The 23,960-nt window shown below is 41.2% G+C and overlaps 1 protein-coding gene across 1 annotated transcript in view; it reads right to left on the bottom strand.

The window, feature by feature from the left end:
• ADAMTS5 (ADAM metallopeptidase with thrombospondin type 1 motif, 5) overlaps positions 1-23,960 on the bottom strand; it is a 57,575-nt gene that overhangs the window by 10,883 nt on the left and 22,732 nt on the right. The window contains 6 exon segments of the mRNA XM_010838447.1: positions 5,011-5,186; positions 7,340-7,515; positions 8,090-8,156; positions 8,158-8,274; positions 10,097-10,380; positions 20,196-20,363. Coding sequence (XP_010836749.1) covers positions 5,011-5,186; positions 7,340-7,515; positions 8,090-8,156; positions 8,158-8,274; positions 10,097-10,380; positions 20,196-20,363 — 988 coding nt within the window.

The following is a 23,960-nucleotide window of genomic DNA, read 5'->3' as shown; positions in this document are numbered from 1 at the left end:
CAATGTGTAAATGAATTACACTGCAAATCTAAACAAAACTCAAATACATGTTTGGAAAAAAAAAAGCCTATCGGGGAAGATATATTAAAGTAATTTGCCCAAGTTCACTAGAGTTAACCAGTGGCAGTGCTAGGAGATTTGACTCCCAATTTCTGCTCCTTTTACCAGGTGTCTGTGCATGGAACCCTTAGCTCAATCAGCTGAACTTACTAACAGTTAAATGAAAATATGTTCTGGTAATGTTCAGAGTTAAGTGATACCAAACAGAGTGTCAAGAAAGTAAAGAATGTCGGTTGAGAGAATCAGGCAGCACAGATTTTTTTTTAATCCTTGTTCTTGGAGTCTGACTCATACTCATGAGAATCACTGGGAACTCAGCCCATGCAGGTCTCCAGACTGAGCAGCTCAAGGCACTGGGCAGTATGAAGATTTGTGCGCTGATTTCTTGATGCTTCAGTAAAATAGGATTTCCTTTTATTCCTTATTTGTTTTCTTTCACCCTGCTAAGAGCCTTCACACACACCCCTGAAGAATGAGGAAACCGTACACATTACTGGCCAAGTGGTTTTTAAAGTGTATTCATAACCTAACAGTTATTCTTCTGTTGTTACAAAACTATAGCCACTGCAAGAGTTGTAGTCAAGTGTCTTGGTCTTTGATATTGGTCTTGGTTAACAATAAACTTAGCTTAAGTAGACTGTACAGTTGTATGACTTTGTAAAAGTATTATATGAATAACTAGTGAGGTTTCAAACTCTTGGTATCATTTGAACTCTGGGCATTAACCAGTTTCCTTGGTCACCATGAATGAACGCAGCTGTTTTCATGTAAGTATGAAGTATGAAGTGTGGATGGCAGGGCAAGGAATCTTCTTTTTTATTTATGCAAATATCCCTTTTTTTTGGATTTCTTTCCCATTTTGGACATGGAAGAAACGTAAATGTCCAGAGGAATGGATCAAGAAGATGTGGTACATATACATAAACAAATATTACTCAGCCATATAAAGGGACAAAATTGGCCATTTGCAGAGACGTGGATGGACCTAGTGAGTCTAATACAGAATGGAGTCAGAAAGAGAAAAACAAATACTATATTAACACATATATGTGGAATCTAGAAAAATGGTACAGATGAACCTATTTACAAAAGGAATCTTCTTGTGTCCAGGGCTTTCTCCATAGTACTAAGAACAGCACCTGCCATGAAGGAATACATGCATTCTTACATATTACACATGCTGTCATGGAAGTGACATTCTAGCAGGAGTGGGGGAGTTAGACCCCCAAATAAAATTATGTGACTATATCTGTTGATAAGAGCTGTGGAGAAGAGAGGAGAGTAAGAAGACAGCGGAACAAGGAGGAAGGGGAGAGACCCTCCAATTAATTTAAGGAAGTCACTGCCTGGGAGCAATGGGGGTTATATTTAGCAGACATTTAAAGGAATTTTAGAGGAAACATTGATTATATTCATTGTCAAAAACTGTTCCAGGCAGAGGAAATAGCACCCGTGCTCCTGCTTGCCTTGTTTGAAGAGCGTTGGGAAGGTGGGAAGTCCAGGATGTTAGAGCAGAACAAGAGAAGAGGCCAAGGAAGAAGAGACTCAGAGCAGGGCAGGGACCAAAGCTTTTGGCATCACCCAGGTTACAAAACAGCCTTGTACACTGACTCTAAGTGAGCTGGCAGCCACTGAAGAGTTGAGCCCAAGAATGCCACCATCTGACTCAGGTAAGAAGAGACCATGAAGACCCATGGGCTGGGAAGCCACCCTTGGGAAGACTGCGGGATTGATACAGCCAAAGAGGATGACCACTGGATGGTGGTGCTTGCCCTCCTGGTGGTGAGGGGCAACCAGGTTCTGGGACACACCTGGGAAGTAGGACTGAGCGGATTTGCAGGTGAACGGATGTGGGGTGTGACAGAACATGAGGTGTGAAAGACGGCTCAAAGTTTTAGACCTAGGCAGTAGAAGGACTGACTTGCCCTTTAGTGACATGAAGAAACTGAGAGAGGAGTGAATTAAAATTAGGATCATGTTCCTGAAGAGTTTTGAACTTGGTGAAATATTTTAATATGCATAATCTCATTTGATCCTCATGAAAACATTTGCAAGATAATTACTATTATTTGCATTCTACTTTCAAGGATGTTAGTAGGAAAAAAGTTGAGTGATTCCTCAAGACCACGTGGCTAGGGAATTACTAAGTCAGAGCTGGATTGCAAATATTCCAGGAACATTGGAATTGGAACTGGAACTGGAATATATGCAATCCAGCTCCAATATCAATGTTCCTTTTTCTCAGTCAACTATGTCAAGGTAATTTATTCAGGATACTCAAACAGATCATTTGCATCACAAACTCTAATCTTGGTCAAATCAGTTTGCAAGGATTTATGGTGCATCCTGCTTGTTGCTATCATGAATACCTTCATCTTTTTGTGTGACAGCAAATACGTGTTTATTTGCTGTAAATACATAAAAAACCTAAAAGCTAAATCTAGCATTGTAAGAGTCTTATAAGTTGATGTGGGAAGAATACATAGCATATAGTACGTAAGCTATTTTTTAAAAAATAATTTTCTTTCTTTTTTTGGTTCTGAATTTTTTCCCTTCCTTCTTTCTCTCTCTCTCTCTCTTTTTTTTTTTTTTTTTAACAAATAGCCTGTGCATCCTATTTTTATGACCTAAACTATAGCCTTTACTTTGGCATTCCCCAGTCATGGAAAACTGCGTAAATCTAAAGTTTCAGAGTCCCAGATCCCTCATTTATAAAGCAAAACATTAGATGGGATCTTTTCTAAGGTGCCGGCAGCTTTGAAATATACTGAAATGCAGAACATAATTGGACTTGCAGGCTTTTTGACCTAGATGGTCCAACACCATTAGATGAATAATTATAATATCACTAGCAACAAGATTATGAATGGATATTTTAATACAGAATAAATTCTCCAGCCATATATTTTTTATCATATCAAAAATCACGTTTAGTTTTTTTTACATTGCCATGGCATGCGATTTGTTTTAAGAAATGCTTCTTGTTGACTTGGCTTGTATATTCCTCTCCAGTTACAGACAACACAGCACATACATCAGGAATACAGATGCACCTGATTGATGTATGTGTGTGAGTGTGTGTGCACACTCAGTCGTGTCTGATTCTTTGTGACTTCATGGATTGTAGCTCACCATGGAACTGTAACCCTCCTCTGTCCATGGCATTTTTCAGGCAAGAATATTGGAGTGTGTTGCCATTTCCTGCTCCAGGGGATCTTCCTGACCCGGGGATCAAACCCGTGTCTCTGGCATCTCCTGCATTGGTAGGCAGGTTCTTTACAACTGTGGCACCTGGAAGCCCCATCAAACCAATACCACATAGCATAAGGGTAGTCTGGGGAAGAGGAAAAACAATTCTGCATTCCTGCAGACTCTTTAGCTGACTCAGTCAACCTAGCCGAGCGTATAATATTTCATGCCAGAAACTGGTTACTTTCTAAACTTACATTTTTAAAGCAAGAGTGTAATCAAGGACCATGAGAGGGAGCAGGAAACAGATATTATGCTTCATAGAGTAGATAGAAACCAGGGTAGTGCACTCAAAAACAGGCTTGCCCTCTACACCACTGCAGATCACTTACATTTTGGTTTGAGAAATGTTTTCTCAGGAAAAATATAGCCCAAAGAGAATTTATTTGTTTAAAAAAAAAGTAGTTAAGATGGAAACCAGTCATCTCTTCCTAAATTGCGTTTCAGGAATAACAGATCTGCAAGGTATGGCTCAAGTGGAATGTCACAGATTTTTGTCTTTGCCTTTTTCACACTCTAAAAAACCTGGGGCCATGGCCATTGTGATTCCATCTGCTTTGAGAGGTGCCACAAGTTTCCAGTTGGCAGCCAGGGCTCATTTCACATCCTTGCCTTCCTTTCTCATATTCATAAAGCATTAATAAGGGGAGGCTGGCTAAACCTCCTCTGAGACAGGCCTGGGATCTGGGACGCTTTGCTGCAGTGCTGCAATGCTTGCACCTGGACACACCTCTCCTCCAGCAACAAAACTCAAGGAAACTGTATGGGACTAAAAATTACTGCATGTGTGATCGACTGTGTGTAGCTGGGGCAAATTCTGGGCCCCCAAAATACGAAGAGATTAAAAAACCCAACCGCCACTTTTGAAGAGCATGGAGCAAAAAACAGGGTACTGTGCCTGCCCCCCTTCACTCTACACCACCAGAAAGTGAAAGTGTTAGTTGCTCAGTTGCGTCCGACTCTTTGCAACTCTATGGACTGTAGCCCACCAGCCTCCTCTGTCCATGGAATTCTCCAGGCAAGAATACTGGAGTGGGTAACCATTCTCCCTTCTCCAGGGCATCTTCCCGACCCAGGGATAGAACCTGTGGTCTCCTGAATTGCAAAAGGATTCTTTACCCTCTGAGTCATTCCACCAGAAGGGTGGGCAAAATACCTAGGTCCCCCTCTGGCCAACCCATGGACACATTCCTACTCATCCCATATAAAGAATGAGCTCTCTCTCCTCAGGGGAGTGAGCAAGCAAGGGAACCTGTTGCTTGTTGTTTTGCTTCCCTTTGTATGGGCCCCAGTAAAGCTTTTCTTGAATTTCTTGTATGCCCTCTAGTTAATTTCTATTGCTTAGAGGAGGCCAAGAACCCTGGTGGGTAACATGCCCACAGATAGCTTAGGATGTAATGAGTCCTCCTTTATCAATTTTGTAAGAGTCTAAAGTCACATGATGCGAAGAACTGACTCATTTGAAAAGATCCTGATGCTGGGAAAGATTGAAGGCAGGAGGAGAAGGGGACAACAGAGGATGAGATGGTTGGATGGCATCACCGACTCAATGGACATGAGTTTGAGTAAACTCCGGGAGTTGGTGATGGACAGAGAGGCCTAGTGTGTTGCAGTCCATGGGATCGCAAAGAGTTGGACACAACTGAGTGACTGAACTGAAAGTCTTGTTCAGGTCAGTTAAAGGTGGTTCTCTCACATTACCTTTTTTTATTGAAGGTTCCGACCACCTTTGTGCAACTGGAGTTGTCTCCTCCACAGACGCCACACTTGTCATACTGCAGCTTCGAGCCAATGATGCCGTCACAGCCTGTCCGCACACACTTCCCCCGGACACACACGGAATTGCTGTATGGCCTGCACTCTGTTCCATCGGTCACCTGAATAATGAGAAACACCTTAGCGATGGGAAATACTGGGTCTGCATATGTGGTTTCTTTGATTAAATCAAGTTTTAATTTGGGACTTTTAAGTTTGATTGGAATAGATTTTATATCAGAAACTAAACAACCCAAAGAAGAAAAACAAACACCACCCCCACCCCCCCCAAAAAAAGCCATGGTTTCCAGGAGTATTGAGTAGAAAATCTTTGACATATTGGCAGGAAGATGAACTGGGATAAATCAGGGTTATGCCCTTTCTTTCTTCTTTCTCTCTTGAGCTTAATCTGAATGTGTTAGGAGATCCAAAGTCCTCATTTCCATTTCTGTGTCTGTGATAAGTCCCCATGGTATAGTCTTGTCTTTCTATTGCAGAATATTTCACCCAGTATGTGGGACTGTTTGTCACTTGTGTGGAGAGAGGGAGAGCAGGATTTGAGCAGGCTCAAGAATGTGGGCGTCCTTTCTGGTTGCATACTTGTTATTACTGTCATAAAATTGAAAATCTACGCCAGACACGCACAGCCTTGTCATGTTGGAAAGCATTCCCTATTGTGTGAAATGGTGAGATGCTGAAATAGAGATGTGTGCATGTATGCTCAGTTGCTTCAGTCGTGTCCAGCTCTTTGCAAACCCACAGTCCATGGCCCAGCAGGCTCCTCTGTCCATGGTATGGTCCTGGCAAGAATACTGGAGTTGGTTGCCATGCCCTCCTCCAGGGATCGAACCCGAGTCTCCTGTGTCTCCTGCACTGCAGGTAGATTCTTCACACTGAGCCACCAGGGAAGCCCCAAATAGAAACAAATGTGTAAAAAAAGGAGTCTGGGGAAGTCTGAGAAAAGTACTTACTGGAAGAGACTGCATATTTTTGAAAAAAAGAATTAGTGTATATTGAAAAAGGTAGTTATAAAATAGTATATATATGACCTCTTAGTGGTTTGTGTATGTAACACACATAGTCATACAAATAAATGTACATATTTTGTATTTGTGTATAAACAAAACTCTTGTCATATATGTCTGTGAGTATATGAACACGTGGATGTGTGTTAATTGGGGTGGGATATTCTTCAACAGGTTAACAACTCTCTGAATGATTATATTTCCAGATAATGGTTTTTGCTTTTATTTTTTATATAATATTTTTAAAAGAAAATGTTTTATTTTGCAATAAAAGATGAAATGTTTTAAAATGTACATAACTGGGACATTAACTTATTTTTCAATAATATGTCATAAATATCTGAAGATCTGTTACAGAGGTGGTTTTAAATATCACATCTATTTACAAATTAGATAAACCGTATTTTAAGCCATAGCATAATGTTGATTGTGAGAAGTGAAACTTCAGTAATTTAGAAAATGCTCTTCTGTGGAAAATAAAGGATGTATATATTATGATGTGTATATCTAGAGGGACATTGATTCATATTAAAAATGCAGGACATTTTAAAGTCTCAGTCAGGGATAATGATGTTGACATCCTGCTTCATGAATCACCAATGGAATTCTTCAATAAAACATAGAAAAAAATAGACAACTTTCTTGTTTTATAGTCCCCTTTACAAATATAATTTGTGCTAAAAATATGAAAAAGTATTCTTTTGAGAAGTAGTCGTTCCATCTAGGAGGGAATACAAACTTTAAGTATCCTTTATATTTATCTTTGCTTCCCAGGTGCCTCAGTGGTAGAGAACCTGCCTGCCAGTGCAGGAGATGCAGGTTTGAACCCTGGGTCGGGAAGATCCTCTGGAGGAGGACATGGCAACCCACTCTAGTATACTTGGGAATCCCATGGACAGAGGAGCCTGATGGGCTACAGTCCATGGGGTTTCAAAGAGTCAGACATGACAAATTATAAATGTACCTAGGGAATACTATTTTGAAGGTAAGGTCCACAACTCATCTTCTTGACAGAGTTACACTTTTTCAAAAAATAGCTTTTAAAACATTTACTTGTTCTGTTTACAAAATCCTTTTGATTCATTGTAGCAAGTTTGAAAATACAGAAATTACAGAGGTGAAAATAAAACCTTCCAAAATCTAGCCACCCCTCAAATAATGACTGTTTACATTTGGTATGTGCAGCCTCCATCCTACCAAGTACTTCCCACCAAGGACACCCACTGTTTCTGGACAGTCTGAGCAGTTACCTTTGGAGAGAACACCACGTAGTAGCCAGTGCCCTTAGCTCTGCAGGTCAGTTTGCACACGTCTCCGGGCAGGACACCAGCATATTTGGGAACCCATTCCACAAACGTTTTGACTCCTTTTGCATCAGACTGATATCCATTTTTGGCCTCACACTGCTCATGACGAAAAGATTTACCTAAAAATAAAAAAAGCACATTATTACTCTGTTCTGAAACTCAGATACATTCTTATTCATGTAAATACTTTTAAGGAGAAGATGCTGTTTTTTTTTCTACAGTCTCTTGACACACCAGTGTTGAAGGATTTTTATCCACAGAGTTGAAAATAGCAATTATTTTTTCCTACTCCCAGAATACTCAACTGTTTATGATAATAATTTAAAAACCACTCATGTATTTGTTACTGATTTGCACACTGGTGGAACAGTGTGGTACAAGATTAACAGAATATTTCTGCAGCCTCTCCTATTGATGACGGCTAGAATAAAATTGTTGTTGTCCAGTTGCTAAGTCCTGCCTGACTCTTTTGCAACCCCATGAACTGTAGCCCACCAGGCTCCTCTGTCAGAGGATTTCCCAGGCAAGAATACTGGAGCCATTCCCTTCTCCAGGGGATCTTTCTGATCCAGGAATTGAACCCATGTTTCCTGGATAGGCAGGCAGACTCTTTACCACTGAGCCACCAAAGAAGCCCCAGAATACACATTATGCTTGACATATGGTGGCTGCTGACACTTGGGAGCCGCGTACCGTTAGCTGGGCAGGGCGTGACGCTGCAGGAGCGGTAGATAGCCCTCTTCCCTGTGCAGTAGCGGCCGGTGGTTCCTGGGCGCTGGGTTATTGCAGTGGCGGTAGGCAAACTGCACTCCGCCCCCACATGAGCGAGAACACTGGCCCCAGGACCCCCAGGACCCCCAGTTGCCGTGGCTTGATGTCTAAAATAGAAAACAGGAGATATTTTACTCAGAAGCGTGGACAATTTTCAAAATGTACATTTAGAAATCACTTGCATGCCATGACTCGGTGGAAATGTCATTGCAGATAAAACATGATCATCTCTGAGTTTAACACGGTTCACAGATGTTGAACACTCTGAAGTTGCAATGCGATTCCAATTCTAAACAATCCACCTTTTCTGCCCCCTGCGCCCCCAGCACTAGAGGATCTGAACGGGTGTGTACTTGGTCACTCATTCTTGTTCAACTCTTTTTGACCCCATGGACTGTAGCCCACCATGGGCTCCTCTGTCCATGGGATTATTCAGGCAAGAATACTGGGGTGGGTTGCCGTTTCCTCCTGCAGGGCATCTTCCTGACTCAGGGATCAAACCTGTGTCTTCTGCATCTCCTGCACTGGCAGGTGCATTCTTCACCCCTGAGCCACCTGAGAAGCCCAGAGGGTTTGAATATTCACCTGAAGTACTGGGCACGCTGCAAGGACCTTCTGATAACTGTGTGTATCTGTCAATTACCACTGAATCATGGTTCACCTTGTGTCCACTCTGACTTTGCATCTTTAAAGAACTGTGTGATGCTAAAGAAGCTGCATGATCCCAGGCTGATTATGCTTCCATCTTTTCTCCCTCTTGAGCACTCAAGTTCTGCAGTCCCTTTGCAGATATCACACAGCCCATCTGTCACATGTAAACGTATCTGACCTGAGCTTGGCTTCATAACACCCAGTAGAAAGGAAACAAGACAGATACTAACAGCACCCAATCACATGGACCAACACCACAGGGAATGAAGAGCCCTGTTATGACATCCCAGGTTGATTCCTCTGGAAACGCTGCAGCAGGAAGCCGAGAGAAGCCAAAAGGAAGATATTAGAAACTCCTTTGTTAAGGACATTCCTGAACAACCTCCTCTGGCTGCATGGTTCAGGGTGTCTGTGTCAGGGTATCTGAGACTAGTAGCTTGGGTGGTAAGCCTTGAAAGGAACAAGCAATGAGCCGATGGCAAAGGTCTTCCAGGGACTCTGAAAATGTTGCAAGTGAGAAGGAACCAATGCTTTGCTTGACAATGAAGGTGGTGGGAGCTGACGTGAAGCTGGACTGGGTATACAGGGAGGGAGGTCGGGTGCCTTCCTACAGCAGATGTGGCTACTTTAGTTCCTGAAGTTGGATGACTTGCCGTTGCCTCAGATGGTTAAAGGATCCGTCTGCAAGGTGGGAGGCCCAGGTTTGATCCCTGGGTTGGGAAGATCGCCTGAGGAACGAGATGGCAACCCACTCCAGTATTCTTGCCTGGAGAATCCCACAGACAGAGGAGCCTAGCGGGTTGCAGTCCATGGGTTTGCAAAGAGTCGGACAGGACTGAGCAACTAAGCATGTAGCAGGCACACCATGATGGGGACCAGGAACATTTTGGAGCTGACCAAGTATTCCTGAGGATCATCTGTCAGCTCTACTGTGATTCCCTTCCTGAATTTAAACAAATGTATTCCGATAACTTGAAGACCAGTTTGAAAGCAAACTCCCAAGTGGTGACTTGGGGGCCCTACTTGTGGCCTCAATGAGACAGAATCTGGGCTCTCTACTTATTTATTACTGGTATAACCCGAGACTGGCATTTTCTCCAGTAATTAACAGCTGAGGATGACTCCTGCAGGTAAAAGAGGAAGCGGTAAATAGATCCCTCAAGGAAAAATATTTTAACTAGGAAACAGAGCCTTCTGGGGACAGTCCCCTCCACATGTCACAGGAATGTACTTCAGCCCTTGAGGCTCCAGGCCTTGCGTGACAAGAAAAGCACTTACCGAATAATATTTTTTCTTGGTTTTGTCCACACACTTGCCCTGCAGGCAGATCCTCCCTTTCCCACATGGTGTTCCTTCCACGGCCGGCAGCTTCTTGGTCAGACACACCATCTGGCCCTGGCGCACCACGGCACACCAGAGGCGGGCACACACGTCCATGCCGGGACACACCGAGTACTCTGGCCCGAAGGTCAGGTTGCACTGCTGGCTGGCATCGTAGGTCTGGCCTGGGAGCTCCTCGGGCCCGGGAATCTGTTTTCGTGGTAGGTCCAGCAAACAGTTACCTACAAGAACAACCCAGATTGGCCACTGTTCTGCATTTCTGTTTCCAGCTTTGAAAATGATGGATCTAAAGAGGCAAGACTCCAGCTGGTGTGGAGACACATTGCATCCACAGATCCCCGGTGAGGGGACTCTCTGGACAAGGCTGGGCACCTCCATGAACTTGCCAACACCCACCAGGATTTCTGATGGATGATGTGCCCTGGGGTATCCATAATGATGGTATCATAATGACGGCAGTGAATTTTGTTTGATTAAATAAAATTTTGCAATAATTAGCTTTGAAAATAACCATCGTGCTGAGGGACTAAAAGAAACTGTGATGGACCTAGCAGAAATCAGAAAGTGGGTATAATAACAATGTGTGTGCTGTGTGCTAAGTCACTTCAATCATGTCTCACTCTTTGCGACCCCATGGACGGTAGCCTGCCAAGCTCCTCTGTCCATGGGATTCTCCAGGCAAGAATACTGGAGTGGGTTGCCATGTCCTCCTCCAGGGGAGCTTCCCGACCCAGGGATCCAACCGTGTCTCTTATGTCTCCTGCACTGGCAGGTGGCTTCTTTTCCACTGGTGCCACCTGGGTGTTACAACAACGAGAACAACAACAATAAAGTTGTGTTCACAACTTTGAGAAACAGAGTTTGTCCTTGCGCCCTTTCTATGCCCCTTTGTCCACTACCAACCCCAATTCTTGCCTCTTTTTCATGCACTCATCCCCCATCCATATCACCTTTCCATTAATTCCATAAATAAAGAACAATGGTCATTGCTGCACTTGGTCATTGCTGCACTCAATAAGCATCTGCTTAGCAGGTACCGTGTTCTACCAAACACACCAGATATTTGGGAATACAGAAAAATGACCCAGATCCACCCCTCAAGGGCTCCTGATAAACTGAAGGAAGCAAAGTAAGTCAAGTCTTTCTCTTAGACTGAAAAATTTTAATGAAGAGCTTTCAGGCACCATGCATTAGAGCAGTGGGAAAAGAAAGGAAAATATCTCTGATAACTTGGGACTGAGCCCATTTTGTCTCTCTTCACCTCCTTTTCTCCCCTTTGTGTTGGTTGTTGAGTACAATTGGTATTTGTTGGGTCTTTGGAGGGTGTCTGAGTACACAGTGGTGGGGGGGATCAGAAAGGGAGTGGGGAGTCAGTAGAAGCTGACACAAAGACAGTGCAAACTCAGAAGCTAAAATACACCTCTCCTTTCCCAGAAAGCTTCCCTAAGAAATTCCTTTTGAGTGAGTTAACTCCGTTAATTTCCTCAGTTTGTATAGGAGCTTACATATTGTCTATTAGTTTCAGTATTTGTCTGTTTACTTGATTTTAGGATTTACACACTGATTGCTACTGCTACGTCACTTCAGGCGTGTCCAACTCTGTGTGACCCCATAGACAGCAGCCCACCAGGCTCCCCCGTCCCTGGGATTCTCCAGGCAACAACACTGGAGTGGGTTGCCATTTCCTTCTCCAATGTATGAAAGTGAAAAGTGAAAGTGAAGTCACTTAGTCATGTCCAACCCTCAGCGACCCCATGGCCTGCAGCCTACCAGGCTCCTCCATCCATGGGATTTTCCAGGCAAGAGTACTGGAGTGGGGTGCCATTGCTTTCTCCGACACACTGATTATTTACACACTAAAAATGATGAATATTTGTTATACACTGACACTCGTTTTGGGCTTCCCTGGTGGCTCAAAAGTTTAAAGAATTCACCTGCAATGCAGCAGACCCAGTTTTGGTCCCTGGGTTGGGAAGATCCCCTACAGATGGGAACGGCAACCCACTCCAGTATTCTTGCCTGTAGAATTCCATGAACAGAGGAGCCTGGTGAGCTACAGTCCACAGGGTCACAAAGAGTCAGACAGGAATGAAGCGACTTAGCACGACACTCTTTTCAGTTCTTTAAATGTATCAGTTTATTCAATCTTTACGAGAATTCTACGTAGCAGATTCTGTTGTGTTGGCCAAGAAGTTCATTTGTTTTTTTTCCATAGATGTTATGGAAAAACTGGGACAGAATTTTTGGTCAACTCGAGTATTATTTTCTTTATTTTGCAGATAAGGAAACCAAGGAACCTGAAGACCTAAGGATCAGTTACCTAAGGTCTCATAGCTATCAGGGCTTTATGCTCAGACCCTGCTCTTCTCATCATATACAAACCTGACTCTGCTTACCCATGTGGACAGGCTGCTTATTTTATTGCTAAAGGGCAGGCATGTGTACGAATCCTTTAAAACGGTAACACCAGGCCTAATGGTAGAAACACCCGGTCTAAAGTTTAATTCTGGCAAAACACTAAATGGTTGAGTGTTCTTGGCCAAATTAGTTCACCGTCCCTAATTTATTTTCAAGATCTATGAAATGTTGCTTTTCTCACTGTGACACTGGAGGGGCAAAATTAGCTCACAGAGCTATTAAGGAGTGACCAGAAAAACATAAAACAATCATACTGGTACTATGCCCAACATATTTAACAACATTTCAGATTTATTTCGAGTTATTCTTTTTATCCAACAAAAGAAAACCATGTTTAAATCCTATTTTCCACTGAGAAATGGAATATTCAGCACATTTTAAGTACACTGCAAATGTTTTTACAACTACGCTCAAGTTTCTTCAAAGCGAATACCTTGAAATTTGTCAATCTGTGATGGAGGCATTATATGAAAATGAATAAAGAGCAAAGTTCCTATTTAACTTCTAAGCCAGAACTTTTGAGGAGGTAAAGCTTCTTAAGGCAGGCCAGAAAAAGCATTAAAATGTACTATCCAGCCAAATAGAACTTTGGGAGGAAAACATCAAGTTAAAAGAAAAACAACAGCAAGTCAATAGGAAGGAATGGTAGTAAAACCTCACTAAGCTTTGTTTAGAAGATAAAGTGAGATGAGGCCCTTTGGACTCCAGGAAGAGCATTATCTTCCTTGCTGCATAAAAAAAAGCCTTGTGTAAAGCAGAGAATGCTTAGTGGGTTGATGATGGTAGAAGACTGTCAACAGATTTCTGGAGCATCAAGAATGCTTTCCAGATCTTCAAAAGTACTGTTTGACGAATCTTTTTTTTTCCACTGAAAATCACAGACTGTAACACTGTAACTAAACATCAGCTGGAAAGTATTTAATATGCGTGGGTGCCTGTGGCATGGGTCGACATTGCTTTTCCTCAAGTCAAAACAACTCATCACCTCCCCACGGATATGTCACTGACACCCTTTCAACCTCCCCGGCAGATGACTTGTGAAAAGAAATGGACAAGGTAATTGGAAATTGACTTACAACAAAGGAGGCTTCAGGAGGTGGGCCCTCTTTATTTAAGCTCACGTATGTCTCGTGCTCAGTCGTGTCTGACTGCTTGCCACCCTTTGAGCTATAGCCTGCCAGGCTCCTCTGTCTGCGGGATTTTTCAGGCAAGAATACTGGAGTGGGTTGCCAATTCCTTCTCCAGGGGATCTTGCTGACCCAGGGATCGAACCCGTGTCTCCTGTGTCTCCTGCACTGCAGGTGGATTCTTTACCCACTGAACCATAACATATTTGCTTGACTATTAAAAAAAAAAACATATTTAGTTCTGTGGTTTTCCGTTAGAGGTCAGTTGGAGACGAGCTGTTCTTGCTTAAAAAAAAAAAAAAAGCTTTATTCAGATTTGCCTTTACTTATGACTTTAATGTTCTCAACATCAGGATTTGTTGCTGCATTAGTTGCTGATAACACTGAAATCTACAATCGATTTCATCTATATGTTGACGTGTCGTTTGGCGATAAAATAGATATAGACAGCACTACCAAATGGCAGACTGGTGCCAGGGAACAAGAATAAAAAATCAAAATACAGTTTGATTCTGAGTCTCATGATATGAAATATTTAAGATCTGAGTAACAGTGGATTGGATACACATCTTTCATCTAAAAAATGTGTACAAGGTTAGCAAGGAAATTGATCAGTCTTTTAATACCATTTATATTGACCTCTAAAAGTGTTCAGTCTATTGCTGACTTTTCTTAATCTCTATTACTTTTATTCTCAACCATCTCTTTACATATTTTAAAATTTATCTTAGCCTGAAATCCTATCTGGACTTCACTGCCAACATTTTGTCTATTTATTTTGCTCGATAAAATTGCCAAGTTCTTTTTCCCTTTTCTTTCCCCATCTCTTTTCCTTCCTTCTTTCCTTTTGTCTTAACATTCTGTGTAAAGACAATGAAAATGTGTGCATATTGCAAATTTGTTTTCACTATCCATGTTAAATTAAATGCTTTCAGTAAGGTGAAAAGTTTAAAAAGTAAGACTTAGTGATTTGTGATGAACAAATAAAGGGAATAATGTGGTCATATCCCATGGCCATAAAGTACACTTTTGGGTGATGGAAGGTATGCCAAGTCTCCAAGAAATGGAGCAGAAAAATTTTTCTTTTTTATATCTGACTGGTGCCACTGTCTATCTTTCATATTAATGATTAATGAAAATTATCAGATGAAGGTAGGTTGTTCTTTTTCTCCCCGCTCCCCCCCTATTTCTAACACTGTAGTTATTTCTGTTTTCTCTTCCTTTTTAATACACATGATGAAATTAAGAATTGACCCAAATAGAGAATTCCCTGGCGGCCCAGTGGTTAGGATTTCATGCTTCCACGGCCAGGGGCCTGGATTGGATCCCTGGTCAGTGAACCAAGATCCTGCAAACCAAGTAGAGCGTACACACATACACACACACACACACACACACACAATGGCCCAAATATTCTTGGCCTAGGAGAAATAAATTAATATTCTTAATGAAACTCATTCAAAGAACTCTCATAACACTACAAACTCATTTCTTTATCATCATCCCTCTGTGGTCTTGCAACTCTTCTTTGAGGTCTTTATTTGAATGTCTAACATTAAAAGAGACACTGATGCATCATGGGTTCAATGATGGATAAACTAACTTGTTGCTTGTTGTTTAGTCCCTAAGTCATTTCCGACCCATTTGTGACCCTGTGAACTGTAGCCTGCCAGGCTCCTCTGTCTACAGGATTTCCCAGGCAAGAGTACTGGAGTGGGGTGCCATTTCCTTTTCCAGGGAATCTTCCTGACCCAGGGATCAAACCTACATCTCTTGCATTGGCAGGAGGATTCTTTACCACTGAGTCAGTGACTCAGTAGTTAGTTGCTCAGCCTATAGCTCTCTAGACTCCTCTGTCCATGGGATTCTCCAGGCAAGAATATTGGAGTGGATTGCCATTCCCTTCTCCAGCAGACCTTCCCGGCCCAGGGATCGAATCCCGGTTTCCTGCATCTCAGGCAGATTCTTTACCATCTGAGCTAAAGGGAAATCACTAGGGAGGCCCTTAAACTAACTTGGGCGATGACAAAGGCACAGTCATTACTGTGCCAAAGTAATTCAAAGTAATTCATGAGATCTGCTTGTGAAAGTGTGAGAAGCATTAGTATACTGTTTAGCAGATGTTATGCCAGGGAAATTTCGATTAAAAATTCTCTGTATTTGAGGATGAAGATTAGCTTTTTAAACAGGTCACTGTGGACTTAAAATTCATGTCTTACTTGCAAACTCTGTTAAAGAACATATTTACTGTGAAAAATCAAGAGGCTACCATAGTGGGCTTTGAATTTCGTAAGACCTTAAAAACCAAATGTTAAGATCGTATTATGACCTCTACTGTCTATACTTACAAAGGATTAAGAGAATGGCTTTTAATACCAGTTTTCCTCCAAAGTTGTGTGTTCAGTAAGTGGCTGCAAATTACTTCTTTAAATATGAATTTTTTAAAGATGTCTATAGCTTTTCCTTAGCAGCCTGTGTCTTGGGTGTGCTTGAGTTGTATCTGCTTTGGCAGTGGCCCTTTCTCATCACCTGGCACTGGGGACTCAGGGATCCAGAGGACATGGCTATTATTTTTGGCTTCAAGATTATTAAGCATTTGAGAAAGGAAATTTAATAACTTGCTTTTGCTAAGCAATTTCTCTGCCAGTGCTTACCTTTATTTTTGAGGATCATACTCCTAAGCCAATTTGCCTAGAGCTAGGCTGTATAAACACTACAGAAAGTTACAAGTATCTTGGCCAGGCTGGGGTTGTGGGTCTCCCATAAGACATGACTTCTTCCTTTCTGAATCACAAATTTGCAGGCCCAGTTACTTTACAGTGTGCAAACTGAATTGTCAGTCATAACCTAATTGCTGTGCATTTCTTGTAGGAACTAAATCAGAAAGCACTCAATATTAATAAATTTAAATTTGGCAGTGGTAGAGTGCTACACATGTCTAGTTACTTATGGCTAATAATTTTAAAAACAAGTGATACAAATTAAATTGTACTCTAAGAACTCATTTCTCCAGCATTGCTGGAGGTGGGAAGGAGACAGGTAAGCAATTATATAAATGAATTTTCTAGGTACTGTGCATGCGTGCATGCTCAGTCGCTTAGTTGTGTTCGACTCTTTGTGACCCCATGGACTGTAGCCCACCAGGCTCCTCTGTCCATGGGATTTTCCAGGCAAGAATACTGAACTGGGTTGCCATTTCTTCCTCCAGGAGATCTTCCCAACCCAGGAATCAAACCTGGGCCTCCTGCATTGCAGGCAGATTCTTTACCGACTGAGCTATGAGGGAAGCCCTAAATTGTTAGTGGCCTAGAAAATCAAAACAGAAAAACAGAACCCTTTCATTCCTACTGCATGTGAACAAATGGGCTCTGCATGCAAGTAGTAGATGGAAAAGGAAGGTTTGATGATATGGTTTCGTGATATCAGCTTAATCTTCTAACAAAGATGTGCGTTTGTTTGTTTTTGTTTGTCTTTCCATTGCCTTAGGCTTGAATGGTCCCCTTGATTCTCTCCTAAGCTCTGAAGTTGAAATGTCAGAACCGCCACCATCTCAAAATCCCGCTGACTAATTCCTATCACCACATTCTCAGTTGAATTGACCTAAGTCAGTTTTTGGTTGCACTCTAAAAGTTATTAAGGTATTTAAAGTGACGCTTAAATGACAGTGCTACATAGAGTACTGCAGCTTCGATTCTGTATCTGTTTTTCAATGAATGCTTCCCTGGTGGTTCAGTGGTAAAGAATCCGCATGTGACACAGGAGACTCGGGTTTGACCCCTGGATCGGGAAGATCCCCTGGAGAAGGGAATTGCTATCCGTTTCAGTATTGTTGCTGGGATAATCCCATGGACAGAGAAACCTGGTAGGCTACAGTCCACGAGGTTGCAGAGTCGGACATAACTGAGCATGCTTAGGTTAGGTTTGAAATGAATATAATTAATCTTGCCACTGTGTCACAGCTACGGTGCCTTTCTTTGACCCTCATCATAAAATCAGTTTTCTTTTGGGGGGCGGAGCTGGGTTGAAGGGTTAGCTAAAACACAAAACTGCTTACTCAACATTCAAAGGTGAGAGAGTCTAGGTTTTGATGAAATGAATGAATTAATGACTATATTATGAGAATTTCCTGTCCAACAAATATTGGTAATGAAATTTATTTATTTACTTAACATATAGATAGGAAAGTTAGATAAGATTTTCTCAGTGCAAATGAATGAGATCTATTTCTAGTAAAAGTACGGTTTGGTGGTTATCTACCAGGAGATCCTTTGGAGCAGATGCAGAAAGATGTATAAAATTTGTTGTAAAAATTTTTTAAATCTGAGTGTAGACTCTTTTAAATACAGAAATGAGATTTAGAAAGTGAAAACAATACTGGAAGCATCTTTACTGCATGGAAAGTAAAATCATGAATTCCACAAACATGAAATAAATGAATCATTCCAGAAATATGGCAATAAGGAACAAGATTTTGCACAGCATTGTAATTAGCTGACCTAATACTTATACAGGAAAAAAAAAATGTTGGTCCCATTTTAGCCATAAGTATTTGCTGCCTTAGCAACTAAATCTGTTCATTTAGTGATTCAAAGTTTAGCTCAACCTTTTGGAATGTGTAATGTGGGATGCTAAAATAAAATATTAATGTTATTCCATATTCACAAAAGCTGAAAAAACAAAACAAAACAGTAAAAGTAACATTAAGAGTGGAAACTAAGATTTCACCTAAGAAGAAATGTTATTAGATATGGACTTGATCAATGTAGGTAGGCAGATAATTAGGTAAGCATCCATCTCAGGACTCTGCATTTACTCAGCATTTTAAACTGAGCTAACTAAAAAGAAAATTACCACTTTATTATTAGTCTAGGATAAACCTAATACATCGATTCTTGAAATTGTTTCTAAATCTTTGAGATATTAGGCCATCTTTTCAACTAACAAAGAACAGTTATTTTGTGTTAAGGGAAATTTTAAAGCAAGCTAGGTAGGTATTGTTTTCAGGAACAGGAAATTTAAATAGTCGAAAGTAGCTAAAGCATTATCAATCCACCATTGACAGAGCAAAAATGAGTTTGTGAACATTTTGGCTATAAGACAACAAAAGTCTATATAGTAGAATTTCCTTTTGTCTGAAAATAACTGAATTTACTAATTGTCTTGTAATTATGTAGCCAAAGCTCAAGATGGCAAATTCACTAAGAAATTACAAAAATATCAGACTATAACTGCTGTGGAACTAGGGAAAAACAGTTACCCCAGATTCTCTTTATCCAGCTTTGAACCACATCCTGAGATAAATTTGTGAACAATTATCATGATCAAGAATTTCTGTCCCATTTACTTCAATCATCAGTTTTAGAAAGAAACAAATTTTAAGAGGAAAGAAAAGGGAAGGGGAATGTGTCCATTCAGGTGGCACAGAGGGTAAAGAATCTGCCTGCAACTGAGGAGATGCAGGAGAGGTGGGTTCAGTCCCTGGGTTGTGAAGATCCCCTGGAGAAGGAAATAGCAACCTACTCCAATATTCTTGCCTGGAGAATCCCATGGACAGAGAACCCTGGTGGGTGACAGTCCAAAGGGTCGCAAAAAAGTCCATGGTGTCAAAGAGTAGGAACGGACTGAAGTGACCGAGCACGCACACATGTGATATAAGAAACTTGAACTCTGTGGTCTCTGAAAATCTCTTCCAAATTTATCTCATCTATTTGCCTGTGTTTCCAGTATTTTAAAGTAACAGGGATGCTAGGAATTAGCAATAGCTTGTTTCAAAGATTACTTCAGGGTCAGAATTTATTATTTCTAAAAACTGTGGCTTCCTTGGTATTTTGATATAATTTACAGCACTAATCCTAGATTTAATAGACCTTAATAAAGTATGCTGTGCTCTTGAACTCCATTTAGAGGATAAAGCCAAAGATTTTCTTCTGAAGTTCTTAAACTGTTTTCTCATGGTTCAGATTGATTTTCTATTTCTGTTTCTGCAGCTTTTACCCCACTTTCATGAAAACAGGCTGCCAGGGTGAAGCCAAGTCTTGTAGTGAATGTAGATCTATGGAGCTTCCTTTCTTGGTTTTATGCTGCCATAAAGAGAATCTGACAGAATTGTTACTTATATTCTAACCATATCTTTATAATAAGCATGTAACAAATAATTCTGAGAGTCCTATTAATAACAGGGAAATGAGATATATGCCAACATTCTCACAGGAGGCTGGTGTGGTGAAAGAGGGAATAAAAGCCAGGCTTTCAGGGCACTAGCGAGGCCTTCTGTGTGGTCTCCCACACTGCTTCTCTTTGAACTTGGCAATTCAAAAGCAAAAAATACCATAGCTATAATGCCACCAAGGATGTTGGCATTCCATACCAGTAGACAGACCCCCTTGTTCCTTTTTCTGACACTGTCTCAGCAACCATTGTCTTAGAGGACAAGGTGAACACCAGGAGGACACAATGAGGTGTTGTTTCTGAGCCTGTGGAGCTGTACCTACCATGGCCATCATCCAGAAATTCTGTGATGGTGGCTGAGGTGCATTTGGACCAGGGTTTGGATGCGTCAATGCTGGTGAGGATGGAAGACATCAAGCGCTTATCTTCCGTGGAGCCGAAATTTTCTTCACAGAACTTGGAATCGTCATGGGAGAGGCCAAGCAGATGTCCTGAAAGACAGGATAGATGAAGTGCAAATAATGAGCGATTTTTGCACATCTACTTTTCTGTGGCAATTAAACTAGCACTTGACTCTTCTCTTCCCAGTTGTACATGAGTTCATTTTAACTGCTTTTTCACACAGAGACTGGACGCCCCCTAGGGAAATTAAAGCTGGATGTCATCAGAGCGGTCACTTTTGGTGAACATTCTGGGGAAAACTGAAAAATTACACGAGACGAGATGTTCCCATAATCCATCTGGATCACACATGCTCAAGAATATGTAGAAACAGACCTTATTTAGAATCTAGAATTTGCAAGGCAACTGTGGGATTATGTCATAGTCCTCACAACATATTATTTTGAATGCTTGTTAATTTTCCATCTTCTGTGCTCAACTATAAGCCCCATGAGATCAGAGAGCATTCCCCACCCCCCTACTCTCCACCAGCCACTGCTGGAAAATCTATATTTAACTCTATGTTCTGCAAGTTACAAACACTTAATACTGGTATTTGAAGGTCAGGGACTTCCATTTTCTTGGCCACGTAAATAGGTAGCCATATAAGAGATGACTAGAAGAGAAAAGAAAGAAGTGAACTTAGCAACTTCTTGGTTTCATGCAAATGTTAGCTTGCTTCACTCTTTCATTTCTTTCAGTTATTCAATAAGTTGTGAATGTTCACTAGTTCTGCAAGTAAATGGTCTATATTGAGGATATACCCATTTGCATTTAAGAAATACCTAAAGCACCAATATGACTCTCACCAAGTGTTAGCCGTTGGAGGGAAAACAAATACTAAGAAGGGGAGTGATTGTCCAGAACCACTCAGGTGGTGTTTGTGCTTAAGTCTACCAAACATACTGTCTGTGACCCCACACTGGTGCTCCCGTTCTACTGTGCTATTATTCCACAGAGTACATAAGCCCATTTTTACAATATGACTAAAATTTTTTTATTACATAGGATTAATTTTTCACATAGTCTAAAGGTATAATACATTCTACAATACATTTAAAATACTGGGTTGTTTTTTTTTTTTAGTTTTTATTTTTTTAATTGGGGGATAATTGCTTTACAATAGTTGGTTGCTTTACAATCTGTTGGTTTCCGCCATACAGCAATGTGAATCAGCTATAAGTACACATATATCCACTCCCTCTTGAGCCTCCCTCTCACTCTCCTATTTATACACTCCTCTAGGTCATCACAGAGCACCAGCCTGAGCTCCCTGTAGTTATACAACAACTTCCCACTAGCTATCTAGTTTGCACATGGTGGTGTATATACTTCAGTGGTAAAATTCAGATTGGAGATTCTAAACAGTAAACAAGACATCCTAGTAGTGTAGTGTTTTTTGCAAAGCTTTTAAAACCCTACACAAACCACCAAAAAGAAAAAAAGTGGAAAATACCATAGAAAAGCGATTACTGCATTCTCCTTGAGTTCCTGAATACCAAAGGCAGGAACTTTGACCATTCTGCCAAGAAAAAGTCCAGTGTGCAGCAGTAAAACCCAACAGAGATGAAATTTTTCACGCCAAATTCCAACTACTTGGGGCCAACTTGTTAAATCACTAACACCTCATAACAAAATTGTCCACTGAGCAGCTGGTTGCTGTTGTGGTTGAAATTAAGTGGCCAGGGCTCAGTGACCTTCTAAGCTTCGCATTTTGATGCTATTTATACAGTTATTTACTTCAATAGCATTTACTCAGCTAGTCAGTTCTCTGTGGGAAACCCTCTTACCACCACTCACGTTCTATTTGGTCAGCAGCATAAACTCACAGTGTAGTTCATAAAATACCTTCCAAATAATATGCAAAAGAAGATTGGCAGGAGCTCGTCCAAGTTTTGGGTGGTATGTTGAGTTTCACCGCACCCACAGAAAAATAGTACCTTTCATTCACATCCTATTCAAAACTGCTAAAAGTTACTTAGTACATCAAATACTTGTTGAGAATGTAGAAAGTTTATCAGTGGGATAGTGGGATTAATGTGGAGGTTTCACACTTGAGTTTTTCCCACCCTGGCATAGTAGAGAAAGTGGCCCAAGGGAACCTCTGTATTATGAATCTAGGTTTTATACTTCAAAAAATGTGATTTTTGCACTCTGTTTCCTAAGACATTTATATTTATTTAATGGAGAAATGGTGGCTTAGACAGTAAAGAATTTGCCTGCAGTGCAGGAGACCCGGATTGGATCCCTGGGTTGGGAAGATCCCCTGGAGAAGGGAATGGCTACCCACTCCTGTATTTTTGCCTGGAAGTTCCATGAACAGACGAGCCTGGTGGGCTACAGTCCATTAGGTCACAGAGAGTCAGACACGACTAAGTGACTAGCACTTTCAATAGAATAATAGTCTTTTCCTCCCAATGTATCTAGATAAAAGCACTATTCATATGCATGTGTATTACTGCCTCAAGAGATACTCACTTCATCTGGATGCTAAATTTTAGATATTTCATTTAAATACAAGCCACATGGTAAACACCAAATTCACTTTGAGGGGGTCAAGGAAACTACCTCTATTTTTTTCTTTTATACATAATGGTGATGCCTATGTGTTAAATATCAATTATGAAAGCAAAGCAATTTATTTTAAGATAAAGATGCTCTGGTCTTTTTAAATGAATCTTTTGGCAGACTCTTTGGCCTCTGAATTTCTAATTTATCCATGTGATAACTTGTTGCTGAAAATATAGGTATATGGTTATTAGAAAAGACAGCCACTCTGGGCATGAACAAATTGGAGGTCCACTTTGGCAAGAGCTGAAAGGAAAAATGAATTTTATAAGATCTCCCAGAGTCAGTCAGAAAGGACTGCTTGCGGGTCAACTGAGAGAGACAGACTCCTTGGAGTGAGGATGAATGCTCTGTTCTCCATGAAGAAAGCCTGTCAGCTGGCTGGGAGAGGAATGCTCTCCCCAGGACAAGGAGAATCATGGGCAATGTGAAGACCGTTTCAGCACCAGAGGAACAGGCAGCCAGTGCCACAGGAGCTGGATCCAGGGCACAGTGAGAGACCCATGTGACTTCCCTTCAGAAGCTGGAGAGGGATTGAAATGGAAGAACAATGTGCGGGATGTCCGGACACTCTTCAGGAGAGACGTGACGGGCATACTAAAGGCTGCGGACAGCCAAAGAAACGGCATTCTCAAATGTGATTCCTCTCATCATTAAGCTAGGACACCTTACGTCAGCCTGAAATCATCCCGTATCTTTGAGCCTTAGAATGGCAAGATACAGATAAAAGCATAAGTTATTTTCAAGGGACACTCACATTAGAGACCACATGCTTATTAACAGAGAAAGCCTGGAACCTAGGAAATTTCGAATGTTCTGTAGCAACTGACAACAACACATTTTAAATGGATGTTGTGAAGGGCTTGACCAGAATTTATCATGATGTCACTGATGGCCTTTTCCAGTGAGAATCTGTTCCTAAATCATCCAGTGAGATGTGCAAAATGACAGGCATGGATTAGAGATTAATCGCTTCTCCCACAAGCAGCCTTGAGCAGGATTAATGAAGCTGAGATTTAAACACATGTGTTCCAGAGGATAAAACAGTGTCAGAGAAAATGTTGACATCTCCTAAAATA

The sequence above is a fragment of the Bison bison genome, unplaced genomic scaffold, assembly GCF_000754665.1.
Source record: "Bison bison bison isolate TAMUID 2011002044 unplaced genomic scaffold, Bison_UMD1.0 scf7180017864094, whole genome shotgun sequence".
NCBI classification, from domain to species: domain Eukaryota; kingdom Metazoa; phylum Chordata; class Mammalia; order Artiodactyla; family Bovidae; genus Bison; species Bison bison.
The sequence above is the reverse complement of the archived record's forward strand: the minus strand, read 5'-3'. Positions and strand labels throughout refer to the sequence as shown.